Raw genomic sequence first — 18,197 nt, 5'->3', positions numbered from 1 at the left:
TTTATGATCAATCGCAAATAAAGAAAAATATGTACAAAATACTGTTTGGAGCGGGGTCTACCCTTATTGTTGCCGAATGCCGGAAAGCTACATGGTTTCCAAGGTAACCTTTTTACTTTTGACCACAACAACTTGAACTAACTCATAACTGGAGTCGAGTGGTTCCAGAAGTCAGTGGCAACATGTCGCTGTTCAATGTCTGCAGCTGGTGGTCCGCCCAGTGTTCCGATCCTGGAGAGGAATACGATGTGGCCAGTTTACTGTGCGCCCGCTTTGGCCTGGAGTCGCAGGAAAAGGACTACATTATTGTGGGCTCCCAGACGGGACAGCTGAGTATCTACTATCCGCACCGCAGGGGCTACGACGCCACCGACCTGCTGCTGGAAACCCAGATGGTGGCTCCCATTATCGGGCTATATGCTGGAAAGTTTAGTGGGTGAGTTTGGAGGGGATTCAGACCTGGAGGACTTCCATGACTACTGACCTTGCCCCGCAGAAATGTTCGCAATGAAAATACCAACCAGTTGGGGGTACTTCTACCCAACGCTATTGTTATTTACAATGTCTTGGCCATCGGCGGACTGGCGGATCATGGAGCTCAGTTGCGCCTCCAGGTGCAGGCGGAGCATAAGTTCCAGCGCGTCTCGTTTGGACTCTGCCAGGGTCATTTCGGGCAGGTGAAGGGTCGGGAATTCTTCTGCGTGGTCCATCTGGATGGGACGTTGACTTTCTATGAGCAGGATGGCATCTCCTACGAGTGTCGATTCCCAGGACATCGGGCTCTTCCCGCCCCAGTCGCATATTGCGAGCGCACCGATAGCTTCTTTCGGTTCAGTGCCACCTGGGATCTGCAATGCTTCAGCTACCAGGATCTGTCGCACTCGCTGGTCACCAAAAGCAGCTACCAGCCCACCTGGACGCAGTGCGTCGGCGAGGGCATTGTAGATATGCGGGTGGTTCAAGTGAAGGAGTGAGTATAGAGTGAAATATCTCTACCCGAAAGTATGCTACACTCCCTTAAACGCTTTGTATTTTTTTAGGAACTGTTCCTATATAATGATCTTGGGTGAACGTAACTTTATTTCACTGGATGACAATGGGAAATTCAACTTTATGCTCAAACTGGACTATGCTCCAAAATGTTTTACCAGCTTTGTGGTGGGCTACTACTGGGGTAAGCATTTCTTCCTAGTTCCTGCATACATTTTATCTAAACTAGGAGGCAATTCCTAGAGCCCGGAGCCCGCCTTATAAGCGCCATCATTTCTGACTCCTCCAAGTTGCATTTGTATGAGGAGGCCAACATCATTTGGGCAGCACAATGGCCAAATCAATCGCCCGCTCCGGTGGCCATACAGCGATCCAATGTCCAGAATCTGGCTGGAGGAATTGTAACTTTGGGTGCCAAGGGACAGCTCGAGGTGGGCTATCTCGGAGCCGATCCCTTCCAGTTCCAGGTGCAGCCCTTGAACGTGGAGGAGTTGAGTTTCGCCCAGGCCCACAAAGAGCTTCAGCAGCTGGAGGATGAGATCAAGGAGGCGGTTGACGTGCGGGACATGGATGCCCTCAATCAGCAGGCGGCTGATCAAGTGCGCCTAAGCTTCAGTATCCAGACGGAGGCCATCGATGATCTGGATACCCTGCTATTGGATGTGCCGGCGGATGTGGCTGTCAAGGAGTTGCCCTCGGCCAAGGGCTTGCTGCGCTGCAAGATCAAGGCGGAGCTGGCCGAGTTGCAGTTGGTGTTCCAGACGCCCAATGGAGTGCGATGCAGTCAGGATACCTTGAGCTTTGTGGACGTGAAAGCGGGCACAAGTAAGGAATTCAAGTTGGACTTTTACATTGCCGAGTTGCTGCACATTCACAGCACTAAGGTGGAAGTGGTGGCCTCTTTTTTGAGCACCAGGGTGAGTAAAGAAGAATCCTAAAAATTGTCAAGTGCTCATCCTCATCCAAATCTTTTCTAGGGCATTCCGCGGGTCATCCAGCAGAGCGCTAATCTCCCTTTGTCTATGTTCTATCGCGTTTGTCAGCCCCAAAAGGCGGCTGGAATCAAGCTGACCTACAGCATCACCAGTCGACATGTGACACCCAAGCTGGCCACCTTTTTCGGGGAGTTCCTGGAGGAGCAGAGCGATGCCCATGCTTTGGGTCTCCAGTTACTATGTCCGGGTCTTGAGAAGCAGAGTGAAATAATCACCGTGGTGGCCGCCAAGAACTCCAATCGCTTACGCATACAGTCCGATTACGTGGAGACCTTTGCCATGATTCTGGAGAGGATTGTGGAGAGAACGCTCCATCTGGATAGTTCTGCGGGTCTGATCAAGATGGACAAAAAGAAGCCGAAGCGCGGAGTCCTCAATCGCTGTGTGGAACGCCTGATGGCGGCTCCCTTTCTGCCCGCCCAACCCATCCTGCATCGCATTGATGTCCACCACGAAACCCAGCAGAGCATCAGGAAACAAACGGTAAATAGGGATTTATAATATAATATTAATTCTCTTTAATTATTTATCCACAGGATCAATTGGAGGACCTCTGGCAGCAGTTCAAGACCCTTCAGCGCCAACTGCAGGAGCAATCGGAAGGTGAGCCCAAGGAAGCTCTCACAATGCAAATAGAGTCCAACTACGACCAGCTAATCCTGGAGGGCGACAAGCTAGTGGAGATTAGGCGGGACGAACGCAAGTAGGTGCTCGTAGAGTGTCTGTTAATTACCGCCCATTAAGTCATTTCTATTTTGACACGGCCACCAAGCCTCAAACCCACTCAAATAATTGACATTTGTTACCCATTATTAAAGGATGAAGGGTATACCTATTCTTTTATTTGGTTAATATTTTGTACACCTTTAAATGAAGAATTGAAAAATTGTATTATATTGAATTGCACTAATTTTTAAAATTACATATATTAGGTTTTATATTTGGTTTTATTTTCACAATATCATTTTAATTTTAAGATTGAGTTTGCTTAAATTGTTTAATATAAAAATATTCCTGGACATTTTAAGTACGCGGTATCTTTGCGGAAAACGAACAACTGATGTATATCCTTCAAATTATTTTTATCGATTTCAGACAGCGCTGCGACCTAAATTGCGCCGTGGCTTTAGCCAAATGGATTATTCATGCCCTGAACCTGGAGGAGCGCGTGGTAAATGTGGTTAACTCAGTGCTAAGTGTGCCTATCGAAGACTGGACAGAACTGGCAAGTGTTTTAAAAATTAAATGTGATGTTACAAAAGAATAATAAGAAAATTACAACAGAGTTGGGAGGAATCGATGGCGCCCGGCATCGATATGCTGCATCATTTTGGGCCGCTGACGCGCTCAAAGTCCACATCCACTCATGGATTACTGGATGCCAACGCAGGAACCCGGGACAGTTTTGATTACAGCCGGTTTAGACGGCATTTCGCAACTCTTTTCGACAGGATTGTGAGATTGGCCTCCTCTCCGGTGGCGGTTTATCCCGAAAAAGCCACTGAGGAACCCTCGACGGAGGAGAAGCCACCGGCAACACAGCAGGTGGATGAAATAGAGAACATGCAGCGTATGCTCGGAGAGAAGGGTTTGCCACTGGCTCCGCCGAAGCGTAAGACCAACATGAGCAGCTCCCTGGAGGCAGTGGAGGATGATGAGGAGTACGACGAGGAGGATCTTCGGGAGGATGTGGGCTATCGCAAGGAATACGGTGCAACCGACCAGAAGAACCCAAGCAACAAGAAGCGATCCGAGTGGGTCAACGAGGACTTTGAGCTGCCCACCACCGAGGAGCTATTCAGCGACCTGGGCATCTGGTGGTAGACTCGGGGGATCGGGGGATTCCAGGTCCAATAAACGTGCAAACTGTCAAAACCGAGATCTTTATTGGCCCGCTCTCAGCTCGACGGGATGACAGCTCGACAGCTGCTGGGCCGAGATCTGCGATTCTGGCTGCGATAAAGCTTCGTAATCGGAATTTGCATAACCAGCAACGACAGCCAGCCATCCAGATTCATATCCAGATCCAGGGTCTGTGGGAGTTCGGAGATTTGTGTGGAAAGGCAGGACAGGTCAGGACGGGACAGGACGGGACAGGAACTGGAAAGCAGACTCGTTTATGATGCATAGCCGCAGATAAAGCAAGATAAAAGTCAGGGCAGAGGCTTCACTGTGGCCGGCTTGAAAGTGGGCAGTGAATGGGGAAGGGATGCACTGAAAAAATGATTATCTATATTTTAAATATTTTATTTTTCAGTTCTTTGTCCTTGTACGATCTAATTTTACTTATCTAATTTGTTATTAACCTTTGAGAGTTTTCATTATTTTATTTGTATGGAGGTTTATCGGTTTCCATGATTTCCTCAGTTATATTCTCTATTTTCATTATTAGAGTACCCACTATTTTATAGCAGTGTGCAACTCGAGCTGGGACAGCTGCTGCGATCCCTTGTTTGCTCCACATGCAATCCCACACATGGTGAGCTGAGTTATTGGAGTCACTGTCTGATCTAGGCTGCAGCTCCAGTTGCTGGACCGTAAATTGCCCACAATTGACGGCAGGAATGTCAGGTCTGTCCTCAGGACCAAGTCCAGTATTTCTTGCCAAGATTGGAACTGAGTCTGTCTTCGTCATCGGGTGCATTGAGCACATTGTTTATATGCGTGGCTCGTAAACGGTCTGTTGTTTTTTTCGGGTGTGCAGCTGGCTCATTGATGAATTAACTGCCTTTTAATGTGATTCTGAGCAATTAACAATTAATTTTCACTTTGATGATGGGACATACAAATCATCGTTTTGATAATAACGAGTGCAGGATGGGTCAGTCACTTGCAATAAGGCGTGAAAAATAACTGAATTCACATTGGGTTAAAAGCAATTTGTTATGAATAACATGATTTATATTTCAGTTTTTAAAAGAGACGTTTATATAAACATCTTTCAAAATAATTATAACTTTTTTAATTGCTTACAAATTTTGTTTTGTTTTTTTTTTAAAGTCCGCCTGTCAAAACTGAATTAGATTTAAACAACATTGATTAAGCTTCCTGCAAATTCAGTGAAATACCTTAAATCAAACAAACATACAGTTTAGAAAGAAAGTGCGCATTTCAGGTGGGTTTTTAATAACGTTTCCAATAAGGTCTTTTAATTAACATATTGGTGGCAAAACAACAGCTTATAATTTGGCTCATATATTGTTAATTCGTACTTTTGCTAATAATTTGATTACATATTTCTTGAGGTATCGATAATAATAAGCATTTTATACGTCATTAAAAATATTTAACATATTACGCATACGTGTACACAGAGAGAATTCTGACGTTTTCATCTGAGTTGAAAATGTTCTTAAAAATAGAACGAAATTTTTTAAGTTAAAAACGTTTTCATTATCCTTGAATCTAGTTGAATTGGTGGATTTTACATTGTATATCTTAACAACTTAACTAAACAACTTAAAAAGTTGTTAAATAACCTCAATTTATCTTTTCTCTTCTCACCATTTCATTCTAATATTGAGAACATTGATACCAAAATGTACTCACACGGTTTTTAAGAAGGAATGTTCTCAACTCAAGAACAATGCACTTGTATAGATTCCTCTGTGTAGATGTCAAATTTTCTTATGCGTAAATAATCCCCGATATTTGTAATGCTCGATCCCAGTGTCCGAGAACCGCTTTCGATTATTTCCGTTAACATTAATAATTGAGTGCCCGCTGAATTGGCAGTTAGCAACGAGCCAAATTTAGCAGCCGGAACGACGATAAACAAATCTTGACGTATCAATCAGTGGGCGCAATTGTCGAAGGAAAGTTATAAAAATCGAGGTGTTTTGATTGGTTCATTAGCTAGGGTGTATTTTAGTGAGGTATTTATCATTTGGTTCATTAGCTAGTACAGATTGTGGTTGGGATTGTACTCCTCCCTGATGGAGCAGAGAGCGGGGTACTCCGGATTGCTGCCCGTTCGGCACTCGGAGGCGGGTTCTCCGGCATTATAGACCGGAACTCCAATGGCATAGACACTGGCGTAGTTGCAGGCGGTGTTGTAGATGTAGAGGAAGGGGTACTGGGGATTGGTGAAGCGCATCATGGCACAGCCCACATGGGTGTTACGGTCCAGCACGGTCTCCACAAAGTGTCCATACTTTTCACTGAAGAAGGAAAAAGGAGTTAGTGGGTTAGGTCAGTGGGGAAAGAGGATATGCGGATCACTTACAGATTCCTGGTGAGCTTAAAATCGGATATGTAACTGCTGTCGATCAGCTTGTGTTCCCCAAACCACAGGCCCATCGACTGCTCCACCAGATTGGTCACGTTCAGAGGCCAGTTCCGCCGGCGGTCGACTCCGCAAAGGTTCTGACCCAGATTCCGGAAGCGGTAGCTGTTGTGGCAGTCGTCGTGCTCCAGATAGCAGGTTTTCAAGTTCAATGTGGCCAGGTACTCCAGTTCCTCATCCCACACCATGGTGGCCATGCGGGTGGCCGGATAATATCCAGGCAGGGAACCAGAGGCAATGAAGTTCCTCCGCTTGTTGTGCTCCTCCACGATCAAATTGCGATAAGGCTTCAGGTCCACCATGGTGGCATCCGGAGAGCAGGTCTCATGGAACTCCTAAGGGATAACAACTGCCTTAGTTGCGAATCGAAAAAAAAATTATGATATATCCTTACCCCGTCATTATTACAAGCTATGTGCACCGTGTTATCTGGACACAATTCGGGATCGCACCAGGACAACGGTTGGGAGATCGCCACCCCCAAGATCATCAGCAGACAACCGATCGTTATATATCTTCCGAATTCCATATTTACTGGATCTCACTGAAGGCTCAATTGCAAGTGCAAGTCCTGACCACCGGCAAGGCGATATTTATAACGAAATTTTGATTTGCTGGTGTTTATTTTCGGTGGGTGTTTACCAATCCCGATACAAATCCCGACTTCGATTCCAAATCCGACGATACCGATCCCGATCACGATCTCAATCCGAAAACGAAACCGCAGCTTGAGACAGGTCAAGCGACGATTTATGAATCACTTCCATTTTCGGGGGCCGTTGTCTTTGTCTCAATTACAGTCTCTGTTTCTGTATTTATCTCCAAAGAGCGTTCACACCGAGAACCTCAAAGTGCACGACTTCTAGGAAAAGTCGAGCAATAAACCCCTAAGATGCCCCGAGGGAGGAGTCTCCACTTTCTTGGAGAGCTTGGCGAGCAGCCTCCCATCCAAAACTAGACTATTTAAGTAGATCGTTAATCTCGGAGTTGAGTTAAGTTCAATCCAGAGAAAGCTAAGTAGACGCATTTAGTTAGGGTTTAAGCTTTCGTCAGACTGGTTAAAAGTGTACGGAACCGTTGAAAAGTTTATGTTAATCTGGTTTATATATTTCTATGAAATAGTTTAAATTTCGAACTAACTTATTAAGATTAATAGCGTGGGTGCTTCATAGAGTTCAGTGACTTTGTTATTCTAGAGTTTCAAGTCTTTGACATTAACATTGACCCAATTGGTGAGTTTAGACAATCAGGTATTATTAAATAATAGTCTTCTAGTTTTTCTTGTTGCACACGCAAAGCAGCCTATTCAAAGACCTCCGGACAGGTTTTAAATCACAAAGGAGAAATCAATAACTTCTGCGCACAAATCAAATAAAATTCGAAATTTGCATATGCTGGGGGAACATCTTTATGAGTTGTTGGCCAATAACAAACGAAAGTTCTGTGTGCCAAACCAGTCTCCAAAGACGGAGACTGGCTTTCTTTGTAGATTCGCATTGTTTATTTTGGTCGAGCTTCGAGTCTTACAGCACAACCTGTGGGTATACATACGTATAACTCAACTGGCATTATGCAATGCTAGCCGGGTCAGAAGTCAGCGACTGACTCTCGATGACGGGGGTTAATTTAAATAAATTATGCAAGGTGTCTGGAATCGATGCGATCATTTATTGGTTTATCTTCGATCTAAAGCTTAGGGTTACTAAATACTCTTGGCAGTTTTACCTGAGTGGATGGAATCCCCCTGGGAAGGATAACCATTACCAATTGGGATCGTACACCTCGCGGGTGGAGCACAATCCTGGATAGAAGTGGCTTTTGCCCGTGGTGCAGCGAGATGCCGCTCTACCCGTCTCATAAACAGGGGCTCCCAGGGCGTACAGTGAAGCATAGTTGCAGATGAAGTTGTAGATAAATACGGATGGATAGTCGGGACGTGTGAATCGCATGATGGAGCAGCCTATCGCGAAGTTCTTGTCCACATTCATCTCAGCAAAGTGGCCGTAGTCCTCACTGTTTTAAGGAATAACATTAGTTCCTAAAGGATCAAGGACATTCCTCCATTTTCAACTCACAAACGGGATGTGACCTTGAAGGAATCGATAAAACTGCTGTCTATCAGATCGTATTCGTTGAACCAGAGACCCAGGCACTCCTCCACCAAACTGGTGACATTCACATAAGGATCCCTTGGTCGCCAGACGGCACAGAGATTCTGTCCAGAGTTTGCATATCGGTAGGTGTTGTGGCAATCATCGTGGTCCAGTTTGCAGGTGCGCGAATTCAGCATAGACAGGTACTGCAGCTCATCATCCCACACCTTAGGACATATCAAGGGTTAATGCTATCAAAATTACCCTTTGGCTGACTTCCTACCATTGTGGCCATTCGTGCGGCAGGATAATACCCTGGAACTTTTCCTAAGGCCAGGAAGTTCCTCCTTTTGTTGTGGGCATGCAGGAAGTCTGCCTTGTGACGATTTATATCCACTTGGACAGCATCTGGTTGGCAACGTCTGGCAAATTGCTGTGGTAATTAATTAAGGGGTCCAATAAATATATATATATATTTTTATAGGTACCTAATAAAGTATAGGGCCTAAAGATATCTGGAGTTTTAGTGTGAGACTTGTGAAAGTCATATTAAAAATGTAAATTTAAAACCCCACAGATTTTTTGCTGAATCCATCACTGATTATTCTTGATCAAGACCAAATTTATTGATACAAGACAGTTTCATTGAAGAAACGAGCAATTTAATATGTAAAAATTTCGCGATGCACAAGTTGCGATCTCAAACTGAGATATAGAACAAAAACAAGAAATTGCCATCTGATTAAAGATCAGAAGCGATTAAATTTAAATATAAATAAATTAGGCAGACAAAGGCTTTGTCTCTGCTATACATTTTTGAAATACAACCATTTCTACAAATATTTGTATCGCTTATTCGTTAATATGCATTCAATTAAAATTCAAGCTTTCATTAGAATTTTATAATTTGATTTTAATAACCTTTTTTGTGTCGAACAAATGAGATTATTATTTATGTGTTGAATACTTACGCCTGTGGTTCGGCAAGCAATATGTTTAACCCCATCCGGGCACAAAGTGGGATCGCACCAGCTATAATCCTCCGCCAGGACCAACTGCAGCATCAGCTGGAAGATGGCCAGGCAGGTAGTTCCACATATCAATGCCGACATAATATGTAATTTACTTTTAAAAATAGGTTTGAAAAAATATTTTAAACTAAATAAGGATCCTCTATCACTTTTGACTTGGCACTTTCAATCAGATTCTGGCCAATAACCGCGGCCGTCTTTATTGGATGTTTCCGTTTGAATGATCACAGAACCGAGATCGGGGACTAAGTCTTAAACTAAACAAGAGAGCTCGGGTGCCAACCGACTTTTTATATATCTCTCTCCGGCCGATTCTAATGCCATTTCGCAAAAGCCCGACTTAGCCAGACCAAGCCTTTCTAACACGTTTAGAAACGAAACGGCCAAGAACAAGTTTGCACAAAATAATGATAATAAATATAAATATTAATTTGAGGGCTGGCCGAGCGGAGGATGAGTGAATCTTCCCGGTCTCAGGTTCGGTCTCTCGGTTCCATTTCATCCCGCTCCGGCTAAAGTTTCTAAAATCGTGATTCTAAAATTGGCCAAATTTAACCAACGAAAGAACAAAAAAAGTGAATAAAGAGAGAGGAGAGAGTCTAGGGGTTCATTGTTGCCACGAGTTGGGGGCTATCGATCGATCTATGTGGACAGCGATCGGTTGACAGGCCATAAAATGTGCGCGTTTGATGTTAATGCGATCGTTAAGCGGTCCATATACTTATGTATATGCATGCTCTGTATATATCTATATTTATCCAGTTGGATGCTTGGGAAACGGGCGTGCAATGGATTGCCCTACTTTTATTGATACATATATCCCACCAGTACCGGAGCTGGCCACAAGCCCATCAGTCCGGCTCCAGAACCTATTAGACTAAATTTAGTGGACTCAGTATGCAAATTTCAACAGCGATTATGCCCGATAAGGCGGCACTTAAGACCGACGCGTGATTTAAGTTGCTTTTCATAGATTTATGGTGGAGAAATTCGAGAAGAAAGGTGATTCGGTGTGCTGCTAATTGATGGGTTGTAGCATGTGTTTGGGTACCCTAGAAAGTCAGGGGATCAAGAAAGTATCGAATTTAAGTTCTTAAGTTTGAATAATTGTGAACTTATTTAAATATTCTTAAAAATAAAGGGTTATCTTTACTTGGAATTTATTTTGAATTCAGGTTGTACCCTAATTTTCTTTTCTTATAAGGTTCCCTTATTAACACCTCCTTCTTAATATCTTATAATACATAGTACCTTTATATTTCAGCGTTTCTTTATCCCGCAATGAAATATAAATTCTTGATTTGACACAAATGACGGTAATTACCAAGTGATCAATCTTTATTGGGATGCGCCTATCTTGTTCCCACAGCTTAGAATCAAGAGTCTCAGATCGCTGCGCCATTATCTTCCCACCCCCTGATTGTTCAGATTACAAGATTAGATAATGGTAATTAATACTCAGTTGATGGCACTGCAACAACTTCCGTCATGAGCAAACACCGGAGTCGAGTCAATTTTGCATAATTACATCTGATTGTGATGAGGCTTGCAGCGAAACAAATCGCTACAAGTAACGTGGAGAACAAGCGAAATCATTTAATGTAATTAATAAACCGTATTGTTCCAGCCGGGCATGTGCCAAAAATTTAACCAAATCTGATGGATGCCAACCAGTTTCAGCTGGCCAAAGTCGATAAAAAAATATATAAATAAATAAACAAAAAGGTTGCTCGCGACGCCTTTCTGTCTGTGGAGGTGCCGAAGCAAATGACTGCGGGAATTGGATAGAGTGAGAGAGAAATTCTGAATTTTGCCTAGAACGTCCTGAATCCATATTCCCCCAAAACTTAATTATTCAAAGGACCAATAACTAGGCAATTAATTGTGTTCCGATGCTTGGGGGTTGGCTTTTTCTGTTCTGACACACGCCATCGCCATTTAAGCCAACACTGAATAGTTGATTGCCAATTAAATTAGTCAAAACCCATAAGCATAGGAGAGAGGAATAGCAATAGAATAGGCAGACCGGGGCAGATATCCATTAATTCACTATTCATTCAGACATTCATCTCGTGTAAGCCCAAACAAATCTTCCCAGGCTTTTGTTTTTTTAACGACCTACTCGACGCTGATTGACAGCTGAGTGGGTGAGGATTGGCTGGGGGAGGTGTCAGCGCTTAATAACTAATTTGCACAGCTAATTAACTGCGACCAAGACGTCTTAATTGGTATGCTAGGAAAGAGTGGGAGTGATTGTAAGTACGAGACAAGTTACTTACAAATTAAATCATTAAAATCATCTAAAGCGGGTCAAAATATAACACTGCTAAGTGCTAAATTAAGCCACACTTTAAATAACTTGCTAATAAGCTTAATTCTTAGAAATCATCTGGAGCGTGTCGAAAAGCCAACAGCAATTAATTAACAACCGCAAGAAACCGAAAAACGTGGAACCATATTCTATATTGTCTAAAAAATTATTAAATTATTGGTAAAGTTTTTTGGTATCTTTTATGTTTTATTATTTAGATTTTATATTTTGTTTTCTATGTAACAACTTAACAAAAAAATTTAAAAAGCAAAAGGATATAATTCAGATTTTTATGTGCTTAACTCTTAAACACCTGAGAAAATGAGTTACAACTCTTTAGCTCTTGTTTTTTCCTTTTTTCACCCATTAACATTTCTTATATTTATTTTTCCCCCTTTTCGCTGTTGAATCTCTGGGAATTGCCACCCCGTCTGTGGGTCATTTAGGTCATCGCCGAAGAGTATGCTACAAATGATGGCCCCCTTTCTTTCCTACCCATATATCTCAATCTCTCCGCCGTATCAATAACATAAATATTGCTTCATTTGTCCAGTTCTGTCAACAGCTTTGGTTTCCCGCATCCGGAAAATGGCTTGTGCGTGGTCCTCCCCGCGAATCCTTGTGCTCCAACCCCCAAAGACGAAGTGCAGCCCTTGAGCCAGTTGGACGTGGGTGGCTCTTCTCTGGAAGCCGCTGACATATGGATGTACGCGCTAATGGCCAAACCGATGACAATGGATGCTCCCACGCATCCGACGAATGATTCATGCGTTTCCACTCGCTTATGCACACTTTGGAGTCGCATCCTTGGATGCTCATTTACACTGGGAAAAATGAAGCAGTTCGATAGACCATCAAAAATATTTTTATAATTGAAGATCAAACTTCAAGGTGTCTTAAAGTGTTTACATTTCAAGCATTTTACATTTTTTAAAAATACATATTGAAACTTTTAGCTAAGTTTTAGAATATATTTTAAGTTATTAATAACTTTACGATTCGCAAAATATGTATTTGAAATTAATAGTTTTAAGAATCCTGTTAAACAAAGGTTTTTTATTCAACTGATTATGAAAAATGTACTAAACAACTTGTTTATATTTATATATACTTTGTTTATATAATTTATATAAATGATTATTTTCTTTCGTGTATTAGAAGATGCATGACCAATGGCATCGATTGTCCTTGCTCGAAGCGGCTTATCGCCGGACATCTCATCGCCCCATCGCTGGTGCAGCTGGTCCTGCCAGAGAAATTGATAAATTGCGGATTTTAAGTGGCTACCAGCGCGGGGGGATGGGCCCTGGGCCCTGGGCCTCACATTATGAGTTATGAACACGGGTCCGTCGTCGTCTAATGCCGCCCCTTGGGGAATGCAGTAAACGCCACTCGTCCGACAGAAGACATTTCACCAAATGCCAAATTTGGCTCACGCCATGGCGCCACACCATCGTCGGTATGGCCGGTGGATCGGCAGATGCCCCAGCGGAATAGGTGGCCATGAGGCAGCTGGTCCGATATGGACAGGTTAGCAGAAGAAGCCCGATAAGGACTGAGCACGCGTCGCCGGCGTCTCCAGAGGAGCGACACGCGGAAACGCTCAAAGGCGCTCCAAACAGGCAGATGTCACCGTGGTCCAAGATCGAGTTTAAGTGCCCATAGATTTCTGCAGAAGCCCCTGGACGGACATCAATCAGGCGGCAGGCACTTGCGATTGGAAGTGGCATCAACCTGATCGATCGACTTGTTTCGGGATTCAGTGCACGTGCCTGCTGCGTGGTAATATACACTGAGGGAAATATTTACCCATCTGAAATGGAATATCCACTGGTAGTGCTCTAATACATCATTTTGAATATGTTTTTTAATATACTTCGTATATTTTATAAGTATTTGGAATGGTATTATATAATTTTGGGCATCCTAATATTCCTTTTAGATCCACTTAGCATCATCTAGTTAAAACCGAACAATTCTTGATCACTTTAACGGTATTTAATATATTTCCTGCAACTATTCAATCTATTTTCTTGAAGCTATGGTTTTGTGAATGTATAATACATTGGTTTCCAAAGTTTAATGGTTGTTTAAACAACATGCTGATTTTCAAAATTTTCAAGCATAGGAAGTTTTAGAAGCAAACCTATGTACTCTATATAATCTATGTACTGTATTTTTTCTTTTCGATGATCCAGGTAGCTAGTACCATAAGTTTCTTTGTAAACAATTCCATTATCATAGACTAGGTACTTTTTCTCGGTGTAGACTGCTTTCCTCAATGAGCCGCGAGCCATGATCCAGGGGCCATGCCAGATTGTGTTTTCCGTCTAAATCGCCAGCGATCGGATCGCTTGAATTTACGAGCGCCCGCCTCGTTCTCAGAATTCCACAGGCTGCCCAGTAAGTTCGAATCGAATTACAGACAATCTGGCCCTGGGAATTGGACGCGGAATGGGAATTGCCTGCCATGGCAGGCCGACCCTAGACATCGCTGACAATTATTGCTAAGCAAACATGCATAAATTGGCAGTGCCCCCACTGGATACTCTAATGGATAATGGCTAATGGCCATGCCCCGTAATTCGACGCCGGCCAGACTGAGTTTCGCTCCCCGATTGTGAGTTCCAATCGGAGTCTGGAGTGGCCCTTGGCCGTTGCCACTCCACTCGCACTCCACTTCCTTCCGAGGCCCTGGAATCGGAATCACAATCAGATTCGTACTTGAATTTAGATTCGGAGTCACCCCAGACGCAGTGTCGTCGCGGAGAGTTGGAGTTCGTGCCTCTGAAACTGATGCCACACACGAGCAAAGAACAATAAATACAAGTTGGCCGGGGATCCTCCGATTCAGAGGAGGAAGCTGAAAGGGGAAGGAAGCTGAAAGTCAGCAGTTCAAGTTCCCACAGGCTATTCGATTCCCACTTTTTGGAGCTGGTCAACTGTCATGTCTTTTTATTGGCTTAGAGATTGGCCATCCCGACTTAAGCACCACATGCCAAATGCTTTTACGAGTGCAGTGAAAGGGTATACTGCTCCAAAAAGTATTCAACTTGAACTATTTTAAATGCGACTCTAATTTCTTGGATAATTTAATGTTTTATCATTGTTTAATCAGTTTAATTTAAGTGTCGGATCTCTAATATTATCTATAGTTATCTATCAGTAGCCGATAATATATTTCTCTTTCTTCTAAGCTGGATCCTATAATATTATCAGGTTTCCCTTTTTATTAGTAAGGTGAATTTGTTTGTAAAATGAAAAATCATTATTTATTCTAATAGATCCCCTTTAAAGTAATATTCCCCCGATAAAATACACTTATGCCTACGTTTTTTCCAATCCTCGAATAATGCCAAAAAGTCCCATTCCGGTATCAACCATCAGTGCTGTCCACTTCCCCAGATTAAACACAAAAATTAAATTGTTTTTTTTTTTTATATATTTCAATTTTATCCACTTGCATTTGTGGCATTGGTTTTTGTTTTGTTTTTCATTTCTTTTAGTTTTTTCATCTTTTGGGATATTTAAATATTTCGTAAATTTACAGATCCAGCCATACAAGTAGTATTTAAAGGTGTTATTATAGTACATTACATTAACATTAAACTTTAAACTTTAAACTCGATTAATTTGTAAAATTGAAAGATGGCAAAGAGCTGTCTCCCTTTTCCGCTGGTTAAGTGCATAAATAGCTCGCGATAGTTGTATAAATATTAACACAGTTTGGGGTAAAAGTTGGTTAATTTGAGATAAGCGGAATTTCGAGTTGGTTAAGTAGGGCTGAGTGGGGAGAGTTGGGTTGAGTTCAGTTGAGTTCTGCGGATCTGGGGCTCGTTCAAGTTTCAACTAAACGAAAATACTGTTGTGCAATTCTCATAGTAGTTGGGGTAGGTCCATCTCCTCATCCATTCTAGGGCTTAAGTTTTAAGCAAACATTATCAAGTACTTCAGCTAGGACTGCGTTAAGTTCTAAGTACAATTAGCTAAGGCTTAGCTTAGTTATAGTTTAGTTTAGTAGTAGTTTTTAGATCAGTTTTTAGTTCAGCGCAGCGACGAACACACATACGAGAGTACAAATACAAATACAAATACGAATACAAAACAGGCACACAAACAACAGGCTCTCCGAATAAAACTCCATTACTAAAGCTAAAATAAATAAAACTTAGGCTACACGAAATGGCGACAGGATGAGTTTCGATGCTACGAGTGTGTGTGTGCGTGTGTGACCGGATATTATGTGCCTATATCCGGTTTATATATATATATCTGCCTACTCCAGAGGACGTTCAGCGTAATACTGTGGCCTGGCTGTCATGGGAGCGAATTCAACTAGGTTTCCCTCACGGTCTCTCGGCTTCTTGGGGCCGCCAAAAGTATGCTATATATGGCGGGCCACTCTCTCTTTGACCGAGTATCTGTGCGGATGGGCGTGCTCTTGTGTGGGTTAGTGAGTGTGTGTGTGTGTGTGTGCGTGTGGGTGTGTAGTAACTAACTAAATGGGTAACTAAAGTTAAACGCTCGACTAACTTAGTGGAGGGGCGGCGGCGTGCGATCCGGCGCACGCGGATAGAGGAAACTGCTGGGCACGTGCTTCAGGATGAACTCCTTCTGCAGCTGATCCTTGTCCAGCCGGTTGTGGGCGTGGCCATTGGACACTGGGCCGCCCGGCTTGTGCCGCCCCTTCTGGCCCTGTTTGCTCCGCTGCTGCTGCTCCTGCTGTAGCTGCAGTCGCAGCTGGTGGTTCTTCTGCCGCCGGCGACCCTTCATCCGGCTGAAGCTCGGATCGCCGTAGAACTGGTTGCCCTTGAAGCTGGACAGCGTGGCATTGCCGCGTCGCCAGCCGGTCGCTGGACAACTGGTGGCATTCCTCCAATCCGGCAGCTGGACGCCCAGCCGGCGGCACTCGTGGGCGTAGGCCGCAAAGCTGTCGCAGTGGCAGTCACCCGAGGGACACTCGCACACGTCCATCCGGCAGGCGGCCTTGTAGTTCTCCGGATTCAGCCGCTCGTGGCACTCGCCAAAGAGATCCGGAACACTCAGCGGATGGCAGTAGAAGTTCGACTTGCGCTTGTCGCAGGTGGGCGTGGCGGCCAGGAATTCGCGCTTCCGCGAACAGGACTTGGGACCACCCACCTTCCAGGAGTTGGCAAAGTGCCAGACCTCGTCGTCCCCGTGACTGCGTCCATCCTTCCCGGTGAGATCATCTCGGGAACTGCCGTTGAAGTTGCCACACAGGCCGCACAGCCTCTGCTTGAATTTCGCCGGCACCGAGACCTGCAGGAAGCCAGCTCCATTCCACTCCAGAGTCAGTCCCATCTCCGATCTCAGCATCACCGCTCCTCCGTCGGCCAGCCGCTCAATGGTGACATTCTGGCCACCGGCCACGCCCACATAGGGCAGCGTGACCCTCGTTCCGTTCACCTTGACCCGCATTCGCTGGCCGAGATTCACCTTCAGGTTGCGCAGATTGAGGGTCACCGTTTTGGCCCAACTGGCGCGCCTGGTGCCACGCCCTTCGTTCGTCAGCCGGATGTGGAAGGTCTTGCCCAGACAGTCGGAGGCCAGGAGGTACTTGCAGCTGCCCTGGAAGCTGAAGAACTTGCCGTCGAAGGTGCGGAAGTGGGGATCCCCGAACACCGTGCAGGTTCCGGCCGTCTCCACGCACCGCTGGCAGCACTCTCCCGCCGGCTGCTTCAGCTCCTCGTTGGCCCGGCACTTGACCGCCGGACAGCGCATTTGGGCACAGCGAATGGTGCCCCCGTTGCAGCGGCAACTGCGGCAGGGGCCCATGTCCCAGGTCTCGTTGTTCTGGTAGATCACCCCGTCCAGGCTGCACTCGCTCCGCACCTCGGCGACGGCGCAGCGGGGACAGCAGCCATCCGGCTCCTGGAACTCCGGCGAGCACTCCAGGATCGGGCACGTGGGGCGCTGGCAGACGGAGGTGCCGTTCAGGCAGGTACAGTTGGTACACCTGTCCGGCATGAACTGCGTCTTCTCGGGGTACACACTCTTGTTGAAGAGGCACTTGCCTACAGAAAGAAAATTGAAAAAAATAAAAATATTAATTTTGGGAACTTTAATATTTATGTTTATTTTTTATATTCTAAAACGAGTTTAACATTTTTCTGCTTTTATTGTTTTTAATGTTCAATTATTTATAATATCTGTTGTTCCATTTCTTAAGGTCCTAGGGCTAACTTTTGTTTGGTTTCATTACCCTTGTATTGCTCAGATGTTTTCATCATGATTTTTGAAGGCCTACTTCGATATTTATATACCGATCATTATTTATTTTGTGTTATTGCTGACATTATTAAGTTGAAATCACTTTGTTTTCGGTCCCTGGTTTTCACATTACAAAATAGTTTAATTCAAGAAAAACAAAAGAAATTAACAAAATATATATTTTCTATTCCGTATACCAACGAATTTATATACATACCAAGTATCTATAAATAGTTATAGTATGACAATATATCAAAATAT

The 18,197-nt window shown here is 44.0% G+C and overlaps 4 protein-coding genes across 5 annotated transcripts in view; 1 reads left to right on the top strand and 3 right to left on the bottom strand.

Annotated features, from left to right (window-relative positions):
• Window positions 1-29: 29 nt before the first annotated feature.
• LOC119550454 (protein PTHB1) lies at window positions 30-3,860 on the top strand. Its single transcript, XM_037859133.1, has 9 exons — window positions 30-103; window positions 155-436; window positions 497-970; window positions 1,041-1,174; window positions 1,234-1,907; window positions 1,968-2,468; window positions 2,522-2,688; window positions 3,081-3,210; window positions 3,270-3,860. The coding sequence occupies exons 1-9, from the start codon at window positions 30-32 to the stop codon at window positions 3,807-3,809; spliced, it is 2,976 nt and encodes a 991-aa protein (XP_037715061.1). The 3' UTR covers window positions 3,810-3,860.
• A 2,023-nt stretch (window positions 3,861-5,883) lies between these two features.
• On the bottom strand, window positions 5,884-6,799 carry LOC119551999 (antigen 5 like allergen Cul n 1). Its single transcript, XM_037861723.1, has 3 exons — window positions 6,665-6,799; window positions 6,211-6,605; window positions 5,884-6,145 (listed from the first exon to the last, which is right to left on the bottom strand). Exons 1-3 carry the CDS (start codon window positions 6,797-6,799, stop codon window positions 5,884-5,886), a joined length of 792 nt encoding a protein of 263 aa, XP_037717651.1.
• Window positions 6,800-7,935: 1,136 nt separating this feature from the next.
• On the bottom strand, window positions 7,936-9,637 carry LOC119550691 (antigen 5 like allergen Cul n 1). The gene is made up of 4 exons (XM_037859556.1): window positions 9,335-9,637; window positions 8,647-8,796; window positions 8,346-8,590; window positions 7,936-8,283 (listed from the first exon to the last, which is right to left on the bottom strand). The coding sequence occupies exons 1-4, from the start codon at window positions 9,473-9,475 to the stop codon at window positions 8,031-8,033; spliced, it is 789 nt and encodes a 262-aa protein (XP_037715484.1). The 5' UTR covers window positions 9,476-9,637; the 3' UTR covers window positions 7,936-8,030.
• A 5,533-nt stretch (window positions 9,638-15,170) lies between these two features.
• Window positions 15,171-18,197, bottom strand: part of LOC119550650 (BMP-binding endothelial regulator protein) — a 28,795-nt gene continuing 25,768 nt past the window's right edge. For both annotated transcript variants that reach the window (XM_037859489.1, XM_037859491.1), the window contains one exon: window positions 15,171-17,740. In XM_037859489.1, the coding sequence (XP_037715417.1) occupies window positions 16,239-17,740 (1,502 nt within the window). In that variant the 3' untranslated portion in view covers window positions 15,171-16,238. The remainder of the gene's footprint in view (window positions 17,741-18,197) is intronic.

Source organism: Drosophila subpulchrella, chromosome 2R (genome assembly GCF_014743375.2).
Source record: "Drosophila subpulchrella strain 33 F10 #4 breed RU33 chromosome 2R, RU_Dsub_v1.1 Primary Assembly, whole genome shotgun sequence".
NCBI lineage: Eukaryota > Metazoa > Arthropoda > Insecta > Diptera > Drosophilidae > Drosophila > Drosophila subpulchrella.
This window is presented reverse-complemented; position numbering and strand designations above follow the sequence as displayed.